Here is a 19336-nt window from a genome sequence, read left to right as displayed (position 1 = left end):
GAACAATAACGCGAAGTACTAGAAATTTTGTTAACATTACAAGTTTCGTCTGATTCAAAAAAAAGGACAGATAGTCATCTTCTAGGGGCAATAAGCATGCAAGTACAAAGTACTTTCCGCCAAATCTTCCAGGCCGAAGCATTTTACCTAGCAAATTTTTGCGAATTTTTGAAAATTCATGAAGACAAGTATGCAAACAATGGAAGAAAAAGCGCTAAATTAGTGAGAAATACACTCGGATTCCGAGTTACAGCGAGTTAAGTGTTTCAGAACTTAGAAATAACGTCGGTAGCCTCCCACAAGCGGAAAATTACAGCCGCCGCATCAAGTACAAGTAAACAAAAACAAAGTTAAAAGTTTGTACACGGAGGCAAGCTGAAGCAAAAAACATCTAAGGCAAAAAGGCTGAAGTCAGATTGCGGCAATTCTGAAGTTAAGCACATGTCGATCCGCAAGACTCTGACGACGGCTGCCCGAGTTCCTATGCTGAGTTGGAGCTAAGGGGGTCCCTAAAGGATGAAGCAGCTTGAGCAGGAGCCTTCTCTAATTCTTTCTTTTTCTGGGCCTCGGCTTCCTTCTCCTTCTTGGCCAACTTGGCATCCAAGCGAGCTAAAAACTCGCTTTCAGCTGGATAGGCGTTGTCCAAGTAGTAGTCATCCCCAATCATGGCCCATTCTCGAGGTTGACGTGAATAGCGAGGCGCCGAGCCACCTTGTAACTAATGTTGCAGCCTACGTCATACTCCTCCTGAGTATAAATTTTAACCTTCAACTCTTCCTCAGCATCAGCCAACCGCTTCTTAGTCTCATCAAGCTGAAGTTGAACCCTGGCAGCCTCGATCGTCTGATTTCAGTTGGTTCCGGACAAGGTTTGTTGCAGTTTCAGCTTGAGACAATTCCGTCTCTTTCTCTTTCAGCTTATCTTCCAGCTCTTGCACAGCTCAGCCTCAGAAGGTTATCTCTGTTTGCAACAGCCTGGTTCAGACGAGATGAATTATTCTCTAGCACCTTGATTCTTTGATTAAGCTTTGCCTCTCGGACCATCCGAAAATTAACTTCAGCCTCGATTTACGCTCAATCCGAGCTCGGAAAGTGGGGATGTCAACTGCCCCATACTCATTCAGCAGCTTTCCTCCCGTGTCAAAGGGAGGGAGAACATCTTTCTCTATTTCATTGCGGAAACGTCGAAGGCAGTAACAATCCCCTGCGAAAAGCAAGTGGTCACGCATAGCCATGGATACCAAGTGGTTATGCGACAGCTGCGAAAAGCAAGGAAAGTGTAAAAAAAAAAAAAAAAAAAAACTTAGCTAAGTCTAAGAATGAGAGGCTGAAAGGGTTACCCGCATCAGAAGTCGTTGACTGTCAATAAAGGGGTCGGGACCCTATCCGAAACTTCAGGAGCCCCACCAGCGGCTCCATAGGTCCAAAACTTCATCCTGTCCAACTCAGAATTGTTGGCAGGATCGCCAAAATAGGCGAAGGCATGGGGGCGCCACTCATCCAGCACGAGCCGAGCCTTTGAAGGAAGAGGCACCACTGGAGCGGTAGCAAACCCCATTTCAGAGGAGTGGAAGGTCCCAAAGGAGCGAGCCGCCGAAGAAGAGGGCATGTAAGTCCTGCGGTGTTCAACAGTTCCTCGGCAGCGTCCTAAGCTCCTTATAAGTGAAAATGCGTGGAGCCTTCGACCTCCACGTCAACATCATCATCCTTCTCCCCCTCAGCTAAAGACCAGCCTCAATTTGAATTTCAGTGAGAAAGAAGTCGCTGCGTGCCGAGGGGAAGGCACAATTCCTGGATCCCCTGAGTTTGCTGAGGGGTCTGGGTAACCTCCTCCCCATGAACTTCAGTCTGGGGAGGAGTCTTCTCAATGTTACCTCCTTCAGCGAGTGGATTCTTAGGAGAAGGGGCGTTATCCACCTGAGGGTCAAGGGTCGTAGCATCTTGAGTCTGAGGTCTCTTCGGAAGAGGTGCTTCTCGAATCGTCCGGGGTTTATGACAGTTCTCTTTCGGTTCAACATCAACCCCTCTTCGTCTGAAAGAACCTCCTCCTCAGGATTATCCTTCTCCTCTTCCTCCTCGTCCAGCTTCAGAAGAGAACAGGGGGCCAAGACGTGAGACAAACAAAAAAATTAAAAAAAAAAGAAAGAAGAAGAGAAAAGGTACAAGTTAGAAAGCTTACCATGGTATCCAGCAACCTCGCGTCTTCGGAGTCTTGCTTTGGCTCCTCTGCAGCAACTTTTGCCTTCTCAGGGGTTTAGGGGTTTAGCGGAAGAGAGGATCCTCTTTATGCCACCAAGGCTTCTGCTTCAGGTATTCGGAAGTCGGGGTGATAACGAATTTTTCGGCGTGCAAGTGCAAGCGCTGATCCTTGGAATCAATAATAGAGGGCTGATTGTTGGTCACAACCCTCCCATCGTTTATCCCAAGCCGCTGATAGTTCACGCCGCCCCTCGTGAAATACCGAGAAAAGGAGAAAAATAAGCATAAGTGCAAAGCAAAAACATGCCGAAGTACTGAAATGAATTTAAAGTAAGAAAAGCCGAAGGCACATACTGTCTTTATATTTTCGGCTGAGGCCGACAACAACAAGCATGCGTTAGGTGTCCCTCAGGCCTTAAGTTTTGCATCCTCGGGTCAGGATGCAATAGCTATCGAGGCACGCCGAAGAAGTTCGGATGCCGGGGGTCTGAAGGGGCCCTAACCCAGTTCTATTGGCCTCGCCAGTCCTTGTCCGAACTGTCGTTCGGCCACACGGTTTGGTACCCAGGCAGACTTTCAATTCGCCACCGGCGAGGACCATGTTCACCGTAACTGCTGTGGGTGTTCGGCACAAGCCGATACAACTTCTTTAAGCAGTGGACACTCGGCTGCTGACGATAGAATAGGCACACCCCAGAGATAGGTCATTATTAGGTCATTATTCTTCGGATGCAGGGCGTCAGTGGCACAAGGAGATGTTGTAATTGCTTAGCACCTCCGTAACAAAGGGGTGCAGTGGGAACCGAAGCTCATACTGCAGTTGTCGAGTATACACTCCCACATAGCCTGGCGGTGGATGATGGATTCTCTCAGTTTAGGCAGGCATTCCGCACCAATACCTATCCTCCTCCAGGATGCCATAGAAAATTTCGACTTGTTCGGCAAAGCAATAAGCTTCACCGTTCTTTGTCAACCAAGAATAGGGTGGGCAAAGCATTAGACCCCAGTTGTGCTCGTGGTGCCCCCATTCAGCAACTCCAGGGGCAAATCCCAGACCGCGGCGGCCACCTCCTCCTGTTGGCTGGAGGGAGGCGCCGCTCCAGAAGTTCTAGCCTCGCCCGTATCTCGGGGAGACACTGTGTTCAACGGAACGACGGGAATCCCTTCCTCTTCGATGGAACGGGAGCGTTCCTCAGTTTTCCTGATTCTGTCCCTTGGGTGTCGGACTCGGCCTCGAGCCATGGTTCAGGTTGCCGGAAATTCGAAAAGAAAATCGGAAAAAGGAAGGGTACTTCGAAAATCAAAGAAAACCGAATCAAGTTCGGAGTAAATTACCTTGAAGTGAAGCGCAATTCGCCGATCTGCAAGTTTGGAATGTCAAAATTCTACTTCAAAGCCTTAATTTTAGGGAATCGATGGAGTTTGGAATCGAAATCAAAGGGTTTGAGTGAAGTTAAAATGCGGTTAAGTGAAGAAATGAGGAGAGAGTGAGAGTGTGCCGTCTTAAATCATTTCAGAAAAGGGAATTTTGGGAGTTCGCGCCTTCAACCTCTCATTAATCCTTCATTAAGTAACCGTGAAACGCATTTCCTTCCAATTAACTACCCATTATTCGTCCAACTCCCTCAATCATTACCCAAAGGTCGTTATCTCATTAATGGCGTTCAAATTTTAAATCTTTTCTGATTTAATTAAATCATTTACTTCCCTCCATTTTTCATTAAACAAAACCCGACCCGTCATGCTTCCGAATCAGGTCTGGGGGCAAGTTGTTTGGGTCCAATTTAGCCTAATTGGCTAGTCCATAAAAGATCTAATTAAAGTCCAAGGTCAAAGGTTCAACTCTCCAATCTATGCCAAGTCAGGCCAAGGGCCAGTCAACGTGGCAAGCCCAATTGGCTTCAAGCCCACTTTTCCTTATTGTGCTAAGGTATAAAGCCTTCATTTCCCTTACATTGCATTCATTCACAAATAGCCTCAAACAATTAATTCTCTTGCATAACACTTTCTCTCTCTACAGTGTACTGACTTCAGCACACCCTGATGCCAGTTTACGTGTGTTTGTTGTGCAAGAAACCCTCGGCCCAGCATTACTTGGACCGAGCCCAGTTTTCATCCACTTCACAGGACCTTCGACAAGGTCTCATTGTTTTTACCCGAAACACTCATTATTCCATTGCTTTTGTTTAGAAAATATTAAAATAATTGAGGCTAATGTAGGGTTTACCTTTTGTCTTTCTTGTGGTGCTAATTTTGGTAACACTTCACTTATATCAAGATGGCTGACTTTTGGGAAGACTTTTGGCTTTTTTTTTTATGTACCTTTTTTTTTAAATAAAAAATAAATTATTTATTATTACTTTATTATATTCCCTCCATCCCTATTTTTTTTTTCCATTGCCAATATTTATGAGAGATAATATAGTCATGTGGGAGTATGCTGGCTTCACCTCATTGTACACTTTATTAATACTTGTATCAAGTTTATAAATCTTACGCGTCTTGAAAATCGTGAAAAGTAAAGGGGGTAAATAAAAGGGTGGATGGAGTAGTAATTACTACCGCTGTTGCATTTAATTGCCACAAATGTCTTGGCTTATTGTCCTAGGCAAAATCTTTTATGGGGTGATTAATAAAGTTAGGGGCATGTGATTAAGAAAAGTGGGAGAAAGAAAGTAGAGACCAACTTTTTAAGTTAGAGGCATGTGAATTTGTGATTATGAAAAGTAGGGGAGAGAAAGTGGGGGACCAAATTTTAGGTAGGGGCATGTGAGTAATAAAGTAGGAGAGGAAATTTTAAGCGGAGATATTTTATCTAAAAATGAAAGAAAAAAGTTTCTTAAAAAAAAAGGGAAATTCTCACTGCAATTACTTAATTTTACAAGTGGTAAACATTCTTAAAATTAATTGTCAATGGTAAACCCCAAATAGAATGACTAATCAATTGGTAACCTTAATAATGATTTATTCTAATTATTTAACCATGGTTAACATTAAAAAATATTTTTTTTAAAAAAAAACCCTGAAATTCCTAATTTGCCCTTTTTTTATTTCCCCACCCACCTAGCCACCTGACCCAAGCCCTAGCCACCTGACCCACCCAATTGACCCACCTACTTAGCCACCTAATCCAACCGCCTAGCCACCTGACCCACCCACCTGACCCACCCGCCTAGCCACTTGACCCACCCGCCTAGCCACTTGACCCACCCACCACCCACCTAGCCACCAGAACCACCTTCCTAGACAAATGACCCCACGTCGGCTACAATTAATTGCTTTTTTTAAAATCGACCGCTTTTCTGGCCACCTGACCCCTTCCCCTGACCGACCGGCGCCCACCCAACTGACCAACTCAACTGACAACTATTTCGGTGGGAGGTGGGGCGAATTAAAGGAGGAACAACTATTTCGGTGGTTTTTTTTTTTTTTTTGAAATAAGGGGGGGGGGGGGAGGTACTAGCTAAAGAATTTGGATTAAGGGCTTTGGATTTTTGGGTTTTGGATTTTAGGGAAGGAGAGGAGGCTCATCAACAAATATCATCATCAAAGGTGAAGCACATAAACCAAACCAAGCTCATTAAAATGCAAACATTCAACCATTAACTAACCAACCAAGATAAACGGAGCATAATCAAATTAAGCATAAAACTAGCAACATCAAATCCCAACTCTATACAAGGCCTAAATACTCCCCCAAGCTAGACAAATAAGTCACCGTTTCAATGAAACAAAATAGGCAATGAAGTAACCTCCCCCAAGCTTGGGATTGGCACCGTCCTCGGTGTCCCAAGAAGTGAAAGGGGCAATGAAACGGTAACTAGAATGTCTAGACCATCTAATTATGTCGGCGTCCCGGCGAATAGTGATAATTGTAGTTAATATCTACATCACTAGAAGTGGCCGGGGCGTCTACATAAGGAGGTAGATCATAGTTGGGGCAAGTGCGGTAATGGCCAAAGTCCGGCACACCTTGCTCACCCCAACCACCATCATAGTCGGGTGGAAACCCGTAATGCCCCCTTAGGGGGGGATCGAGTACCTCTGATCGAAGGAGACAGGAAAGGAACGTTTCCCCCCAAAACCCCCTCGGGGGGATGTTTACGAGGAACCATAAAGTTGATTTACAAACACAAGAACGGCACCTGAAGAAAACCGAATTCGCCCTAACCTCGAATTCGGATTTTCGAAGGACGTGACCCCCAACCCACGGGGGGAGCAGGATGTTGAGGTCCGAAATTCGAAGTGAAATTTTTTATTTGTCTGTTCCTAGTAGTCATTGGAAAAAGTGAGGAAATAAGAAAGAGATTATTCCCTAAGAGGCCGCTTATGCGAAGCTTAGGGGGTAAAAAGAAAGTCTTTTGAACAACCAACCTTAGGCAGGGAAAGGTGGCACTCGACATCTATTAAACAACACCAAGAACAAAGTCATACCATGTCCTCGAAAGAAAGTAGTGATGATTGCCGTGAATGCTGCCCTCGAGGACGTGTAAAAGAAGGTCTTTGCCCATGGTACACCTCTCAGTAGAAGGGCGTGAAAAGGCCGTGGAGACTTTGACCGAAGAGGTCATGCTGGAGGTCACCTTGGAAAGTCTTTTCGTAGGAAGTGAGTTTTCTAGAAAAAAGGGCAAACCCTTATCCGAAACCCGTTTATTTAGCTCGTTTGTCCTCTGGTTGAGCTTGATTAATGATTCTTTTCGAACAAACTGGACAAAGGGATGACTCTCAGTCTCATCCGTGTAATAATTAGGAATTATTCTTCCAACTCGTCCCAGAATGGGCGTTATGGCAAAGAACAAGAAGAAAAGAAAAGAAGGAATTTGTCCAATAGTAACAAAGGGTGCTTCCACAGGTTGACATCCGATCCAACCTAGTAGTAAGCAATCTGCCAAAAGCAACCAAAATAGTCCCTGAAGATTGCAGGTTCGAATCCTGCCCCCGCCTAAGAACTCTTTTTTCATTTTAGGTATAGATGGTACTGGACAAGCTCTTAGGGAATAATCTCTTTCTTATTTCCTCACTTTAAAAAAAACATGGGATCTTGGCTTTCCGCTTTTTTGTTTGGTCAAGGGGTGCGGAATTAGGTTGAAGCCCTGGCTTCAACAATCGATACCGATTGCCTGGACTTTTTTTCTTATCAATACCAAGAGAGACCCACGGAGCGGTAAGAGATTCAGATTACAAAGCATTTTTAGAAATTACTTGATAGATGGTGTTACAGCAAGCGCCGGGGATAACAGGCTGATGACTCCCAAGAGCTCTTATCGACGGAGTCGTTTGGCACCTCGATGTCGACTCATCACATCCTGGGGTTGAAGAAGGTAAAAGCCTCAATCAGAAACACATTCATTCCTTTTGCGTGCGGATGTAGTTAAGTGTCTGACTCTATTGGTCATAGTTTCCTGCTTTTGCGGCCGGTGCTCGGTTGCGCGCGCGTGAACCAACCCAACAAAGAAGGAAAGGATGCCCTCTCGAACGCTGGGCTGCTATACCCTTAGAGCAGAGCGAAGTGGAGTTTGGCCCTCAGAGGGGGCGTCAGGGGAGTCCCTTCGAAACGTAAGTGTTCGGAGGTACCAGGGAAGTACTCCCGAGAGGGCGCCTTTGCCCGGGCAATATGCGGAAACCGACTCGACCATCCTCCCGGATCACTATGGCCGACTTTCGTCTCTGTTCGACCAGTCGGTCTCACAGTGAGGCAGGCTTATACCATTACGCTCACGAGCAAAATAGACGCTTGAGCCTACCTTCGCACACCTCTGTTACTCTTTAGGAGGCATCCGCCCCAGATAAACTACCCACCTCGCAGTGGCCCGCCAACGAGTATGGAGCGGAGCGTTGACTTTCTTTCATTTTGGTTATGGAAAGTGAAAGTAGTTTCGTTTAGTACGAGATTGCTTCACACCTCGCGGTGCTTACACCTCTCGCCTATCGAAGTTCTGTTCAAAAACCTCGTCCGCAAGTACGAGAAAAGCTTGATAGAGTGTTCAATAGCTGGATCAACCCTAATCCCTCTGTTGATAAGCTGCTAGGCAGCATCCCCGGAAGGACCTATGCGTGAAGGTAGTTTAGGAATGGGGTTGGGCAAGAAGCTCGATGCAGGGAGTCCCTATAATCTTTTAGATCGATCGGGGCTTTGCTCCAACACTTAAGCTTTCATCCAGCCCAGCGGATCCATTGTTTATGCGGCAGTGCAATGGAGCCACGCTCCGCGTGTCACGAGATATGGGGCGTTCTAATCGAAGGCTCATACTTTTCGGCCTTATGACGGTAAGGCCAATGCACTAGCCAGCCAGTGTGGTGGCGAACACGCTGTGCTGTAAGCTAAGTTGTTCACCTTGTAGACGGAGGAGAAAAATAAAGTGTGCCGCGCGTGATTCATAAGATTCTATAAAAGCATCAGTTAATTATTTCACTTAGCCTGCTTATCCGCTTTTTTTAGTCTATAAAAACGCAGAATGTCGAATTTAAGGTCGATGTCAGGTACACGCTTTTGGGGCACTCCTGACTATCTAAACGGAAGCTTTAGTAGTAGGAAAAATGTAAGCCGCCTAAAAAACGGTGCCTGGGTTGGTGGAGGACAGGCTAGGCTGTGGAATCGCCAGGGCCTCTAGTAAAATAGTGGCGGAACTTTACGGTTTCGTCAGTTCGACTGGATCATGCATGTACGTGGAGGAAGAAGGCTATGGTTGCGTGAGGTCTTATCTTAGAAATCCTTAGAATCAAAGATCAGGTTATTTCCTGGTTGCAGAAAGGTTGAAGGTCAAGGGATGATCATTCTACTAGAGGAAGAATTTGGTTGGGTTGGGTGGATGACCTAGTGAATGTGACTGTAGGTGAGTGAGTCCTCAGTGACGTGAGCGATTTCGATCACCTAGCAGGCTTTTTATTTAGTAGGTAACATCGCCGAAGCGTATTATCAGATTTGGCTACGAACGATGATTGAGAGGGCACCGTCTTGTGCAACGCAACGATAGTTGGCCCTCTATCATCTTTGTAGACTTGGTAAAAAGGCCGTTACTTTTTCCAGAATTAGAGTTCGACCACAGCCGCCCCCCTTTTGTCTAGCCTTTGGCTAGAGATTACACTTTGACAGACATCCTTTTCTGTCAAATAGGGATTGAAATAAGATTCATCCAAATCATATTTCTGTATCTTTTCTCCTGACCGGGTCCTGGTGGTTGGCGTAACAATAATGACATTTGTCGATATGCCACCGCCTGTTTACTAAGATCATCAGGTTCCGGATACGGTCACTTTTCTTATAGACCTCGGGATCGGAGGTTTGAATGACTCATATGGATGGTCCCCTTCTGCCCACTCTCCGTTCACACGGTTCTCAAAGCGGAGGAGGAAGGGTGAATCTCCAATCAAAAGCCAGGGAGAAGTAGTAACCACAAGACTCAACAAGTCCCTCCACAAAGCCCTCCTTGTTTCAACAGTATGAAGGCCATAAACCATTGTTAAATAGATAGGATTCTTCATTTGCTGACCTGCCCCCTCCGAGGGCCAAACTCCACTTCGCTCTGCTCTAAGGGTATAGCAGCCAGCGTTCGAAACAAGTTTCTCACAAGGTCGTAGCTACGCTACTCGGTTGTGCTCCCCCCGTGGGTTGGGGGTCGCGTCCTTCGAAAATCCGAATTCGAGGTTGGGGCGAATTAGGTTTTCTTCAGGTGCCGCCTCACAACTCAGGGATTGTATCACAACCCACCTACCCTTTTTAGTAACAAAATGAAGCAGAAGTATGACCAAACTGAGAGTTAGCAGCATAAACAAAGATGGATTTGTGAATGAGAAATACAAGTTTCCTATTTTCATAGGAATCAATGGGAGAATGGAAATTGCTCAAGTGGGCTGTTGGGCGTAATCGTAATAAACACTTTTCATTTCATCCCTCTAGTTCCGCTTCTTGCTCAAAAATGAAGAAAGACTTGTCCGAAATCACCGGTTGGGTTGGTCGATGAACTATCACCACTAACCTCGGGGACATAGTAATAGCTAGGGTCGCCCCTATAATCACATCCCCCGGGTTGGGTGTAGTCATAGGGTGGGTAGGAGCGAAGCTCATCAATTGAATGGCGCGGGCCTTGCCAAAAAGGGTAGGTGGGTTGACCATTATGCCAACCCGGAACCGGCCCTTGTTCAACGGGTCGGTTGGGATAGTTGAGGTAAGGGGGAAAGTCTCCCCTCTCAACTTGATGTTGGTAGCTTCTTTCCGCTACAAAACTTTGATATTCATTTTGCTCAAGGAGTCTTTGGTTAGTTAAATTCAGTTGGTTGAAAGCATATTCTACATCAAAGAGGGAAGAGGAAGAGGAGGAACCACCTACCCTAGATCGGGGGATGGAGGATGTACTCGCACGATGGGGTATAAGTACATCCTCGTCATTACCGGCCATACCACGTGGGGGCTGCTCACGTGGCACTTGCCACGTGGTCCCCACCGAGCTATTAACCGCCGGGTTTGGGAGAGTGCAATAATGCTTCCCATTGACTTTCCAACTATAGCAAATATTACGACCCTCAATTTCAGTAAGGCACTTAGTTGTTAGGGTTGGTGGTTGTTGAAATTAGGGAGGAAAAGGGAGGGGGTTGCCTGAAATGGGGAGGAGAAGGGAGAGGGTGGCCAGAATCGGGAAGGGGAAAGGATTTGGTGGTCGGAATTGGGGAAGGGAATGAAGATGGTGGCGGGTTGGTGGTTGGGACGCCGGGATCTGGGTTTGGGAGATATCGGGAGGTGGAAAGAGAGAAGGTAGGGCGGGGGTGGATGGGCGTCGTCGGCCGATGATGGGGGAGGTCAGGAGTTGCCGACGGTGGGGGAGGTCGGGCATCTCCGGCAGGGAAGGGCTGCCGGTGGCTAGGGGTTGGGTGGGGGAGGGGTTTGGGTTTTTTTTTTTTTTTTTTGAAAAATATTTTTATAATAATTTAATTATTAAAAAAATAAAAAAATAACCATAGTTAAGGATTTTTTATTAAAATAACACTTATCAATGGTAATAAAAAATTGAGGTTTACCATTGATAATTAAATTTAAGAATGTTTACCACTTAGAAAATGTAAAAGTTAGAGTTTCACCAAAGAAAATTTCCCAAAAATAAAAAAATAAAAAAATAAAAAAAAAAAAAAATGAAAGAAAAAAGTAGTTGCAAATAATATGTAACATCTATTTTTTGAATATGATGCACATAATATGAAACGGATGTAGTATAATTAATTTATATAAGAAGAGACGCTTTCACTTTTTGCGTAATTTGCTGTAAATAATTTAGATCCTTGGCTATATTAAACATGCCATCCAATATTTTCTTCATCCAGCTTCTTAGGCAACGAGGAAGTGAAAATGGAGAAATGTTATGTATTTGTAAATACATAACATTGATTAAAATATTTTAAAAACACATGGTAGAGAAAGAAAAAAGGAAAGAGATAGGAAGAGAGAGGTTTGCAGGTGGACCCCACCTATTTTTTGGTCAGATTGTACCACGTGATGGGAGACCACATGCTGATTGTTCCAGTGAAAGTTTATATAGTATCATTGAATCCTCGGTGGTACTATTTATTTATGCATTGATATAGTAAAAATGAATGCATATATAATACCATTATGTGCATATATAGTATCATTGTATATTCAATGGTACCATTTGATCATCCAATAATACCAAAATATGCATTCGTTTGTACATATGTATAATTACATGAATACCCTTTGTTATGCATTTCTGCATGCCTGACATTCCTCCCTTTAAAATTCCTCCTTCTTAGGCAACCTCTATGTCCACATATGTCCAAAAGCTCCCAGTTCATTCTTCTGTAGGTTATTGTCAATTTTCTATGTAGATGATTGTTTATGAGAGTGGTGATATATAATGATGCTCTCTTGCAACAATCTCTTGCATTCTTTAATTCCTCCTCTAGTTTACTGCTTCATGTGGAGAACAACATTAATATGGTAACGTCATCTAATCCTCAATAACCTCCACCTTCCTTACTGGTGCGTTCTCCGTTGACGTCTTACAGGCTTTGACCATGTTAGCTGATTTCCTTATCTTTTCCTCATTATTCGAAACTCCAAACTTTCCTTTGAGGCTTTGAATATGCATGCCTATTTTAACATGCGCATTTGTACTACATCCATCTTGTTACTAATTTCTTAACTGCCCAACATTTTGGACCATATAACCCTGGGTTAATATATTTTTATCTTTGAACTTGGAAGCATTCAATGGTTATAGTTTGAAGCTTGCATTATACGATGGATTTTCTATAAAAATATATCAATATTAAGCTGACTCTTTTGTCACTTTTTCAATGAAACTAAAGTGATCCACCTATACTCTGAATTCTTCTCAGTTAGAAAAATTAGGAAACCTATTTGCTAAGTATAATTTTTCTCTGTTACCCACTTTGCCGAATTACATTTACTGAGAAATTATTTGCGTAAATCTTGGTTGTACCTTCTTGACCTGTTGTTGGAACTTGGAACTCTTATTCTATCTGTAATATACAAGAAACTATGCAATATTGAACTTGATTTAAGATCTTTTTATCTATAACATTTGTACTTTGTGCTTGTTATATTGCATCTTATTATGCTTTTCTTGGCATTTCAGGTCAGTTATGGGGAATAGTGTATTGGATCACCTGGTCTATTACGGTGTCAATTTAGCAGCTGAGACATGGAATTCCTGCAGAATTGTGTCTGGTCCCCATCTTCTGAGGTACACAACTACAGATCACGCTGGAAATATTATCTTGTCCAAGCAACCTGGGTCTACTATTTACCTTAGAGATGGAGTGTCAGGCAATGGGGCTAGCGTTTTATAATATTTCTGGGTTTTAGGTCTCCTTGTAGAAATACTCTGGGTCTCTTTATCTTCTTAGCTTTGGAAGAGAGGGAAGGAGGAGGGGCAACCAAATCCTGCCGAAAGTTGCAGTGGATCTGTATATATGCAGTGTTTTATATAGTGTATTGTATAAATAATGCTTGATAATTGTAAATTCAAATTCGTGCTACTTAAATGGATGAATTATTTGACATTTCAGGTTCCTATGTTCAAGATGTGTTTATAGCATATCACAATAGCTATGTTAGTATGATTCTAAATCAATTTCTTCCATTGTGACATCATTTGATTTATTTTTTTTTTTTTTTTGACATCAGTAGAATCCTAAATTAATCCTAAACTAAAGTACACATTAGAACATTAGGGGTAGAACCATACAACAACTTTCTATTCGAAAACTAGAAGTATTTGACAGGGTAGGACGCTTTTTTTAGAGCCACTCAACCTGCAAAATAAAGAGTTGGTAAAAACAGAGGAAGTTACATTCCTTGGAGAATCACTTTTCTTTCTAGCTCTGAAACGACGAGAGGAAACAAATATCATCACATTCTGAGAGGATTTGTTAGGGCTCGTAGCAGCCTTCAATGGAGAGCGGAATGGAGCAACTGGAAGAGACACCGATGTACTTTCACACGATGACACTTGATTTAACAATACCTATGTTCAAATCTTCTTGCATCAAAATTGGAGTTGTTTCACACCTATCATGTCCTTTCACAAGGGTGTGACTAATCTCCATTGTTGTAAAAACTTCTTGAGTTTAAACACAATCCTTCTTTTGAGAATCAAGTACTCGAATTCTAATAAAATTTTTCTTGGAAGAGCAATAGTAGTGTTGTAGGGAATATTTCAAGCATCCCACACTTGAACCCCACTGTGATCATACACTTAAGTATGGTGGTGTCCAAATGGAAGAAAGTTAGAGTAAAAGAGTAGTCAACAAGTTTTAGGAACATGTAAATCGTTCACAGGGTGAATGTTACACCCCTTCACGATCAATGAGATCTCTAACTCCATAGTGGTCTGGAACCATAACTAAATATTCGGGGATGAAGGTACAAATCCAACCTAAAAGAGATTGAACCTGCCCTAAAAATAGGCCTCTATGTTATTCTTGTCGTATTCATATGCGCTTTCTGACTAACATATAATCAATGTATTAACCCTAAACCTGTTTGTCGATGTTGATTGAATATTAATGCACAAACAAATTTTTATTGGCGATCACTTGAATTAAAATCATATTAGCCTAAACAAGATTATTAAAAGTATTACGTACAAATTCCTTTTAACCATTAATAAAAGGCGTGATCAGGCAATAACAATAACAATATATCAAGCAACAATAATAAGAACAATAATGATCATATCAGTCATCATAACAACCATGTTAACAATAAAGCATAATATTAATAGCAAAATCCTAGGCATGATATTAACAAGATTAATAACAAACCCTAGCATGTCTCCAAACATTAAAGATCAAAGCTTCATCCCTAACATGATACTAACATAATATTAAAAAGAATAGAAAGCATTATAGAAACATACATGATATTAGAAATATTAGTTAGTACCCTAATATGATACTAGGAATCATGAAGGCATCCTAACATGATACTAGGAATCAAAATAATCAAAGCATGATTTCTATATCAAAAAAACAATTAAAGTAATTAAATTACTTAATTGGATGTCTCTTATCTCTTTCTAATAACAAAATACACGCGTTAGTAACTTTAAGGAAAATATTAAATCAAACAATTAACTTAAATTATTGAAATAGAGATTTGTGACCAAACCCTCAGAAATTATCAACCTTTCACGTTTAGGGCGAAGGCAACTTCGAACTTGACTAGGTGTGTCTAGATTTTGTGAGTGTGGAATTTTGTAAGACAAGAAGGTTTAGGATGAGGGAGAAAGAATAAGCTTCTAGCTTAAAGAGAAAGAAAGAATTAGAGAATTCTGGGTCCTTTGAAAACGGAGGCCATGGACCCTATTTATAAAAAAAATAGTCCGGAAACCGATAGAAAAGAAACCAAGTTTCATTCGGAATAAAAAACCTCCTGTCGCGAACGACAAGAGCCAGCGCCAGACGACGGGAACCAGCGTCGGCGACAGGTTTGTCGCCTTGCGCTGAGTCAGAAATAAAACGCGCTTTGTATGCAGAATCCTGTTCTTAATATGATTAAGTAGTAAATTCCACATTTATCAAATTGGGTTTATCATAAAACACTTATTTTATTCCAAGTAAAACTTCCTCATTATTAAAATTCATAGGAATAATAATTAATAGGCCCTCCTCTTGATCATTGGGTCGCATATAAAATTCATTTCGGGTCCAATTTAGTATTTTGGCCATAACTTCCTCATTATTAATCGGAATTGGGCTTATAATATATCTTTGGAAAGCTCTTTGTGAGCTCAATCCAACTACACTATTATTGGACCCTTATCATGGACCAAACTAAATTAGACTGACTATTTTCATAAATAGAACATATTTTCAAAAACAGAAAGAGAGAAATTTTAATAAAAACAACCGCATCACTAGATTTTTCACACTTTCACTTCGTTCGATAATCAAATGACGTGAAAGGTATTCATCACTAGGTTTTGTTTTGGGGAGACACATTTAGGTGTCAGATGCGAGAGCATGGACACTACTTTTGGGCCAAATTGACTATTGTTGACTTGATCAAGATCGGAAAATATTTGAGCTTAATTTGAATTATTTATATAATTGTCCTCGTTTGTGGGATGTGACTTAGGTTGTATTTATTTAGTTACTATCTTGTAATTAATCCTAGCCTTTTATTTTGTATGGTTTAGATTTAATGAGGTTTAGGGTTCCCTATAAAGGAGTTACTTTAGGATGTAATAGAATAGATTTGTTTTGAATATTGAAATCATGAGAGTTTTTCTCTTCTTTGAGTTCTTTGTGATCTCTCCGTTGTGGTAAAATCTCAATCTTTATCAAACTTTGTGGTTGATTAGATTGAAATCCTTGTTTCTCTAGACTATGTGACTAGTGACTCAAGTTATTTTGCTAGATAATCTTACTTTGTGTTGATTATTTTAGCTTAGATCTTGATCCAAGATCATATCTTTAATTTTTTTGCACTCAAAAACTCACAAAAATTCCTTAAAAATATATCTTTTTTTTCTTTTCATACCAAATGGTATCATGAGCCAAAGGTTATCAACCTTTTGATCCAACCAAATTAAAAAAAAAAAAAAGGGAAACCCACGAATTTGTGTTGCTGCCTGTTCAGTTCCCCATTATTAACACCATTTCATTATCACCACCAACCATTATCATATTAATCATCACCGTTCACTAACCTCTCATTCAAGGTCTTCATTTGCTGCGAGAATCCACCGTAAAAAACCAACCTTTCATCCAATTTCTCCAAGAAATTCAAAGACCCACAAATTTTGAACCAACCCAAATATTTTTTGTTCGAGTGTCGTCCTTAAGGCTGTTTCCATCACCACATTTTTACAGCTCCACCACCAACCGCGACCACTGTTATTTTGTGTGATTAATACCCAGTCAAGCACCCAACTTGATTCGGTTTTCATCGGGCTTCATTCGGGTCTCTATCGGGCCGCATATGGGTTTGCTCTTTGCAGAACAGAGGAGTGTGGCTCCATAGCTTCGAGGCTCCGTAATAGTGAGGAGCGGACGCTTCAATTATAGGAGCGGGTGTTCTGAGATACTGACAGGACAGTTTGGTAACGGTGCTCAATTTCGACATTTATTCTGGATTTATTATTATTGTCATCATTTGAGATTATAAGTTGTTCATATGAGTTATTGGACAATGGGATTGGATTTGTTTGTAGAAAGGGATAATCTTGGCTCCATCTTTGATGAGCAAATTGATTTTGTTGGACCCCCTATTTTTGATGAAGAAATTGAATTTGAACTTAATATTCCCTTTCACATGTTACCTTGTCTTCCATCGCATGTGTCTCTACTCAACGATTGTTATTACTATGTGGGAGCAAGTATTAACAAGCGAACATGTGAATTCATTTCTAAATTGGGCTTAACTAAGAATGGTGATTTCATTTTGGGAGAGTGGAGAAATACGCTTGGACATCTTAATTGCGTCTTTGTTTGGGTGATGTACTCCTTGGTTCTATATTATTACACTCTTGGATTTGCTATTTGGGTGTTTGATCCGGGAGGTTTGTTGACGATGCTTCTTGGTTATGAGTGATGTTTATTTGCTTTCAATAAATAACATCTCCATTCGTTTGATCATGTCGGCTTGCTGTTACCACTAGGAATTGAGGACAATTCCTTTTGAAGAGGAGGAGTTTGATGCGAGAGCATGGACACTACTTTTGGGCCAAATTGACTATTGTTGACTTGATCAAGATCGGAAAATATTTGAGCTTAAATTGAATTATTTAGATAATTGTCCTCGTATGTGGGATGTGACTTAGGTTGTATTTATTTAGTTACTATCTTGTAATTAATCCTAGCCTTTTATTTTGTATGGTTTAGATTTAATGAGGTTTAGGGTTTTATTTCATGTATTAGTGCCTCCCTATAAAAGGAGGTATTTTATGATGTAATAGAATAGATTTGTTTTGAATATTGAAATTATGAGAGTTTTTCTCTTCTTTGAGTTCTTTGTGGTAAAATCTCAATCTTTATCAAACTTTGTGGTTGATTAGATTGAAACCCATGTTTCTCTAGATTATGTGACTAGTGACTCAAGTTATTTTGCTAGATAATCTTACTTTCTGTTTATTATTTTAGCTTAGATCTGTATCCAAGATCATATCTTTATTTGTTTTTGCACTCAAAAACTCACAAAAATTCCTCAAAAATAGATCTTTGTTTTTCTTTTCATATCAGTGTCTACAAGTGTGGTGTTCGTCCTTTAGAAATCGCTCCATACATTGTTGGAGTGAGATGCAATTAGGAATCAATATGTTTTCGGTTACAAAACCGATAAATTGGCCCTGTAAGATTTGGGTTTTTTGTTTTCTTCTGAAATTGACTTCAGATCAGAATTGTTATTAACAACATTGGGCCTTTGATCTTGATCGATAGGATTAATCATACCTTCCTACGAGTTCAAAGATAAGCCAACACCATCCTTTTTTCTTTTGGCGACATCTTTTATACCAATACCCCTACGAACACAATAATTTCTTTTCCCTTTCTTCCTTAACTTCTTATTTTCTTATTCCTTCCCAAAATTAGCATAAAATCTTGAAACATTTTATCCTCTCTTGTAACTGTGAGTGTCTCATCAACAAAATCCAGAGACTAACCCAACACAAACGTCACCTCCTTGAGTTTTTGTTGAAATTCTCTATTATTGGAATCAATCTTAAAAGCTAAGTTGGGTTTATTAAGCTCTAAAGCTGTCACCACCCTTCTAAAGTAAGCTTTCACATTAGAAGTATCATAACACAAAACTGCCAAACTCAATTGACCCACTTTATCAAAGTTTTTCTCTTTGACATAACAAGCATCCAAGTTCAGATTGAGAGACACAACAAGGCTCAAAAAGACTGATTTATCTTCATCATTACAAATGAAAACAAAAGATAAAATCTTGAGTGCAAGATGGTATTTTACAAGCACTAAACCTATATTACTCTAGTTATAGAAGTTGTTACCTTCATCTCTCAAACCCCTAACAAATTTCAAAACACCAAAAGGATTCTCCAACTTCCCAACTAATAGCTCTAGTTTATGAGAAGATATATCATCTTTTTCAACATGAGCAATACACAAAATCCCCCTAAGTTCTTCAAACTTATCTATAAAAACTTTAAACAAAGACCAACTTAAAAAACCAAACAACTAGAAACTAAGGATCAAACTGAGAAATATATAGCAAACAAACTTCTCCATAGCTCAAACAAGACGTACCCGAAAACTCTGGCAAACAAAGGATAAAGACTCAACAGATGCGCGGTTGCACCTATACCACTGAGAAACCAGTAGATAATATAATAGCCAAAACGCGGATCCTTGCTTCGAAGTAGAAATGGGCCATGAGAATAGGACCTAAAAAATGCCCTAAATCAAAATTGAAACCCTAACCCTAACTTTTCTTTAGTAAAATTAGAGTGTTCGGGGTAGCTAGGAAAAACCGTGCCTAACTAATTAGACTTGAGGTCGTCAAGAGATGCTCACCAACGACCATGGTTGAGCGGAAAAGCTCTGGCCGTCGACGGCAAGGGAGGCTTGGGGGAAAACTCTGTTTTTATAGAGAGAAGAGAGAGTGTTTCTCTCTCTACAAGATGAATAGAAAATTC

The 19336-nt window shown here is 41.0% G+C and overlaps 1 protein-coding gene across 2 annotated transcripts in view; it reads left to right on the top strand.

Annotated features, from left to right (window-relative positions):
- LOC145632089 (putative feruloyl esterase A) overlaps positions 1-13248 on the top strand; it is a 35758-nt gene extending 22510 nt beyond the window's left edge. For both annotated transcript variants that reach the window (XM_081684365.1, XM_081684364.1), the window contains exon 11: positions 12809-13248. In XM_081684365.1, coding sequence (XP_081540491.1) covers positions 12809-13022 — 214 coding nt within the window. In that variant the 3' untranslated portion in view covers positions 13023-13248. The remainder of the gene's footprint in view (positions 1-12808) is intronic.
- The last annotated feature ends 6088 nt before the right edge of the window (positions 13249-19336 follow it).

The sequence above is a fragment of the Chenopodium album genome, chromosome 5, assembly GCF_948465745.1.
Source record: "Chenopodium album chromosome 5, dcCheAlbu1.1, whole genome shotgun sequence".
Taxonomy (NCBI): domain Eukaryota; kingdom Viridiplantae; phylum Streptophyta; class Magnoliopsida; order Caryophyllales; family Amaranthaceae; genus Chenopodium; species Chenopodium album.
Note: the sequence above shows the minus strand (reverse complement) of the source record. Positions and strands in the feature narration are given on the sequence as shown.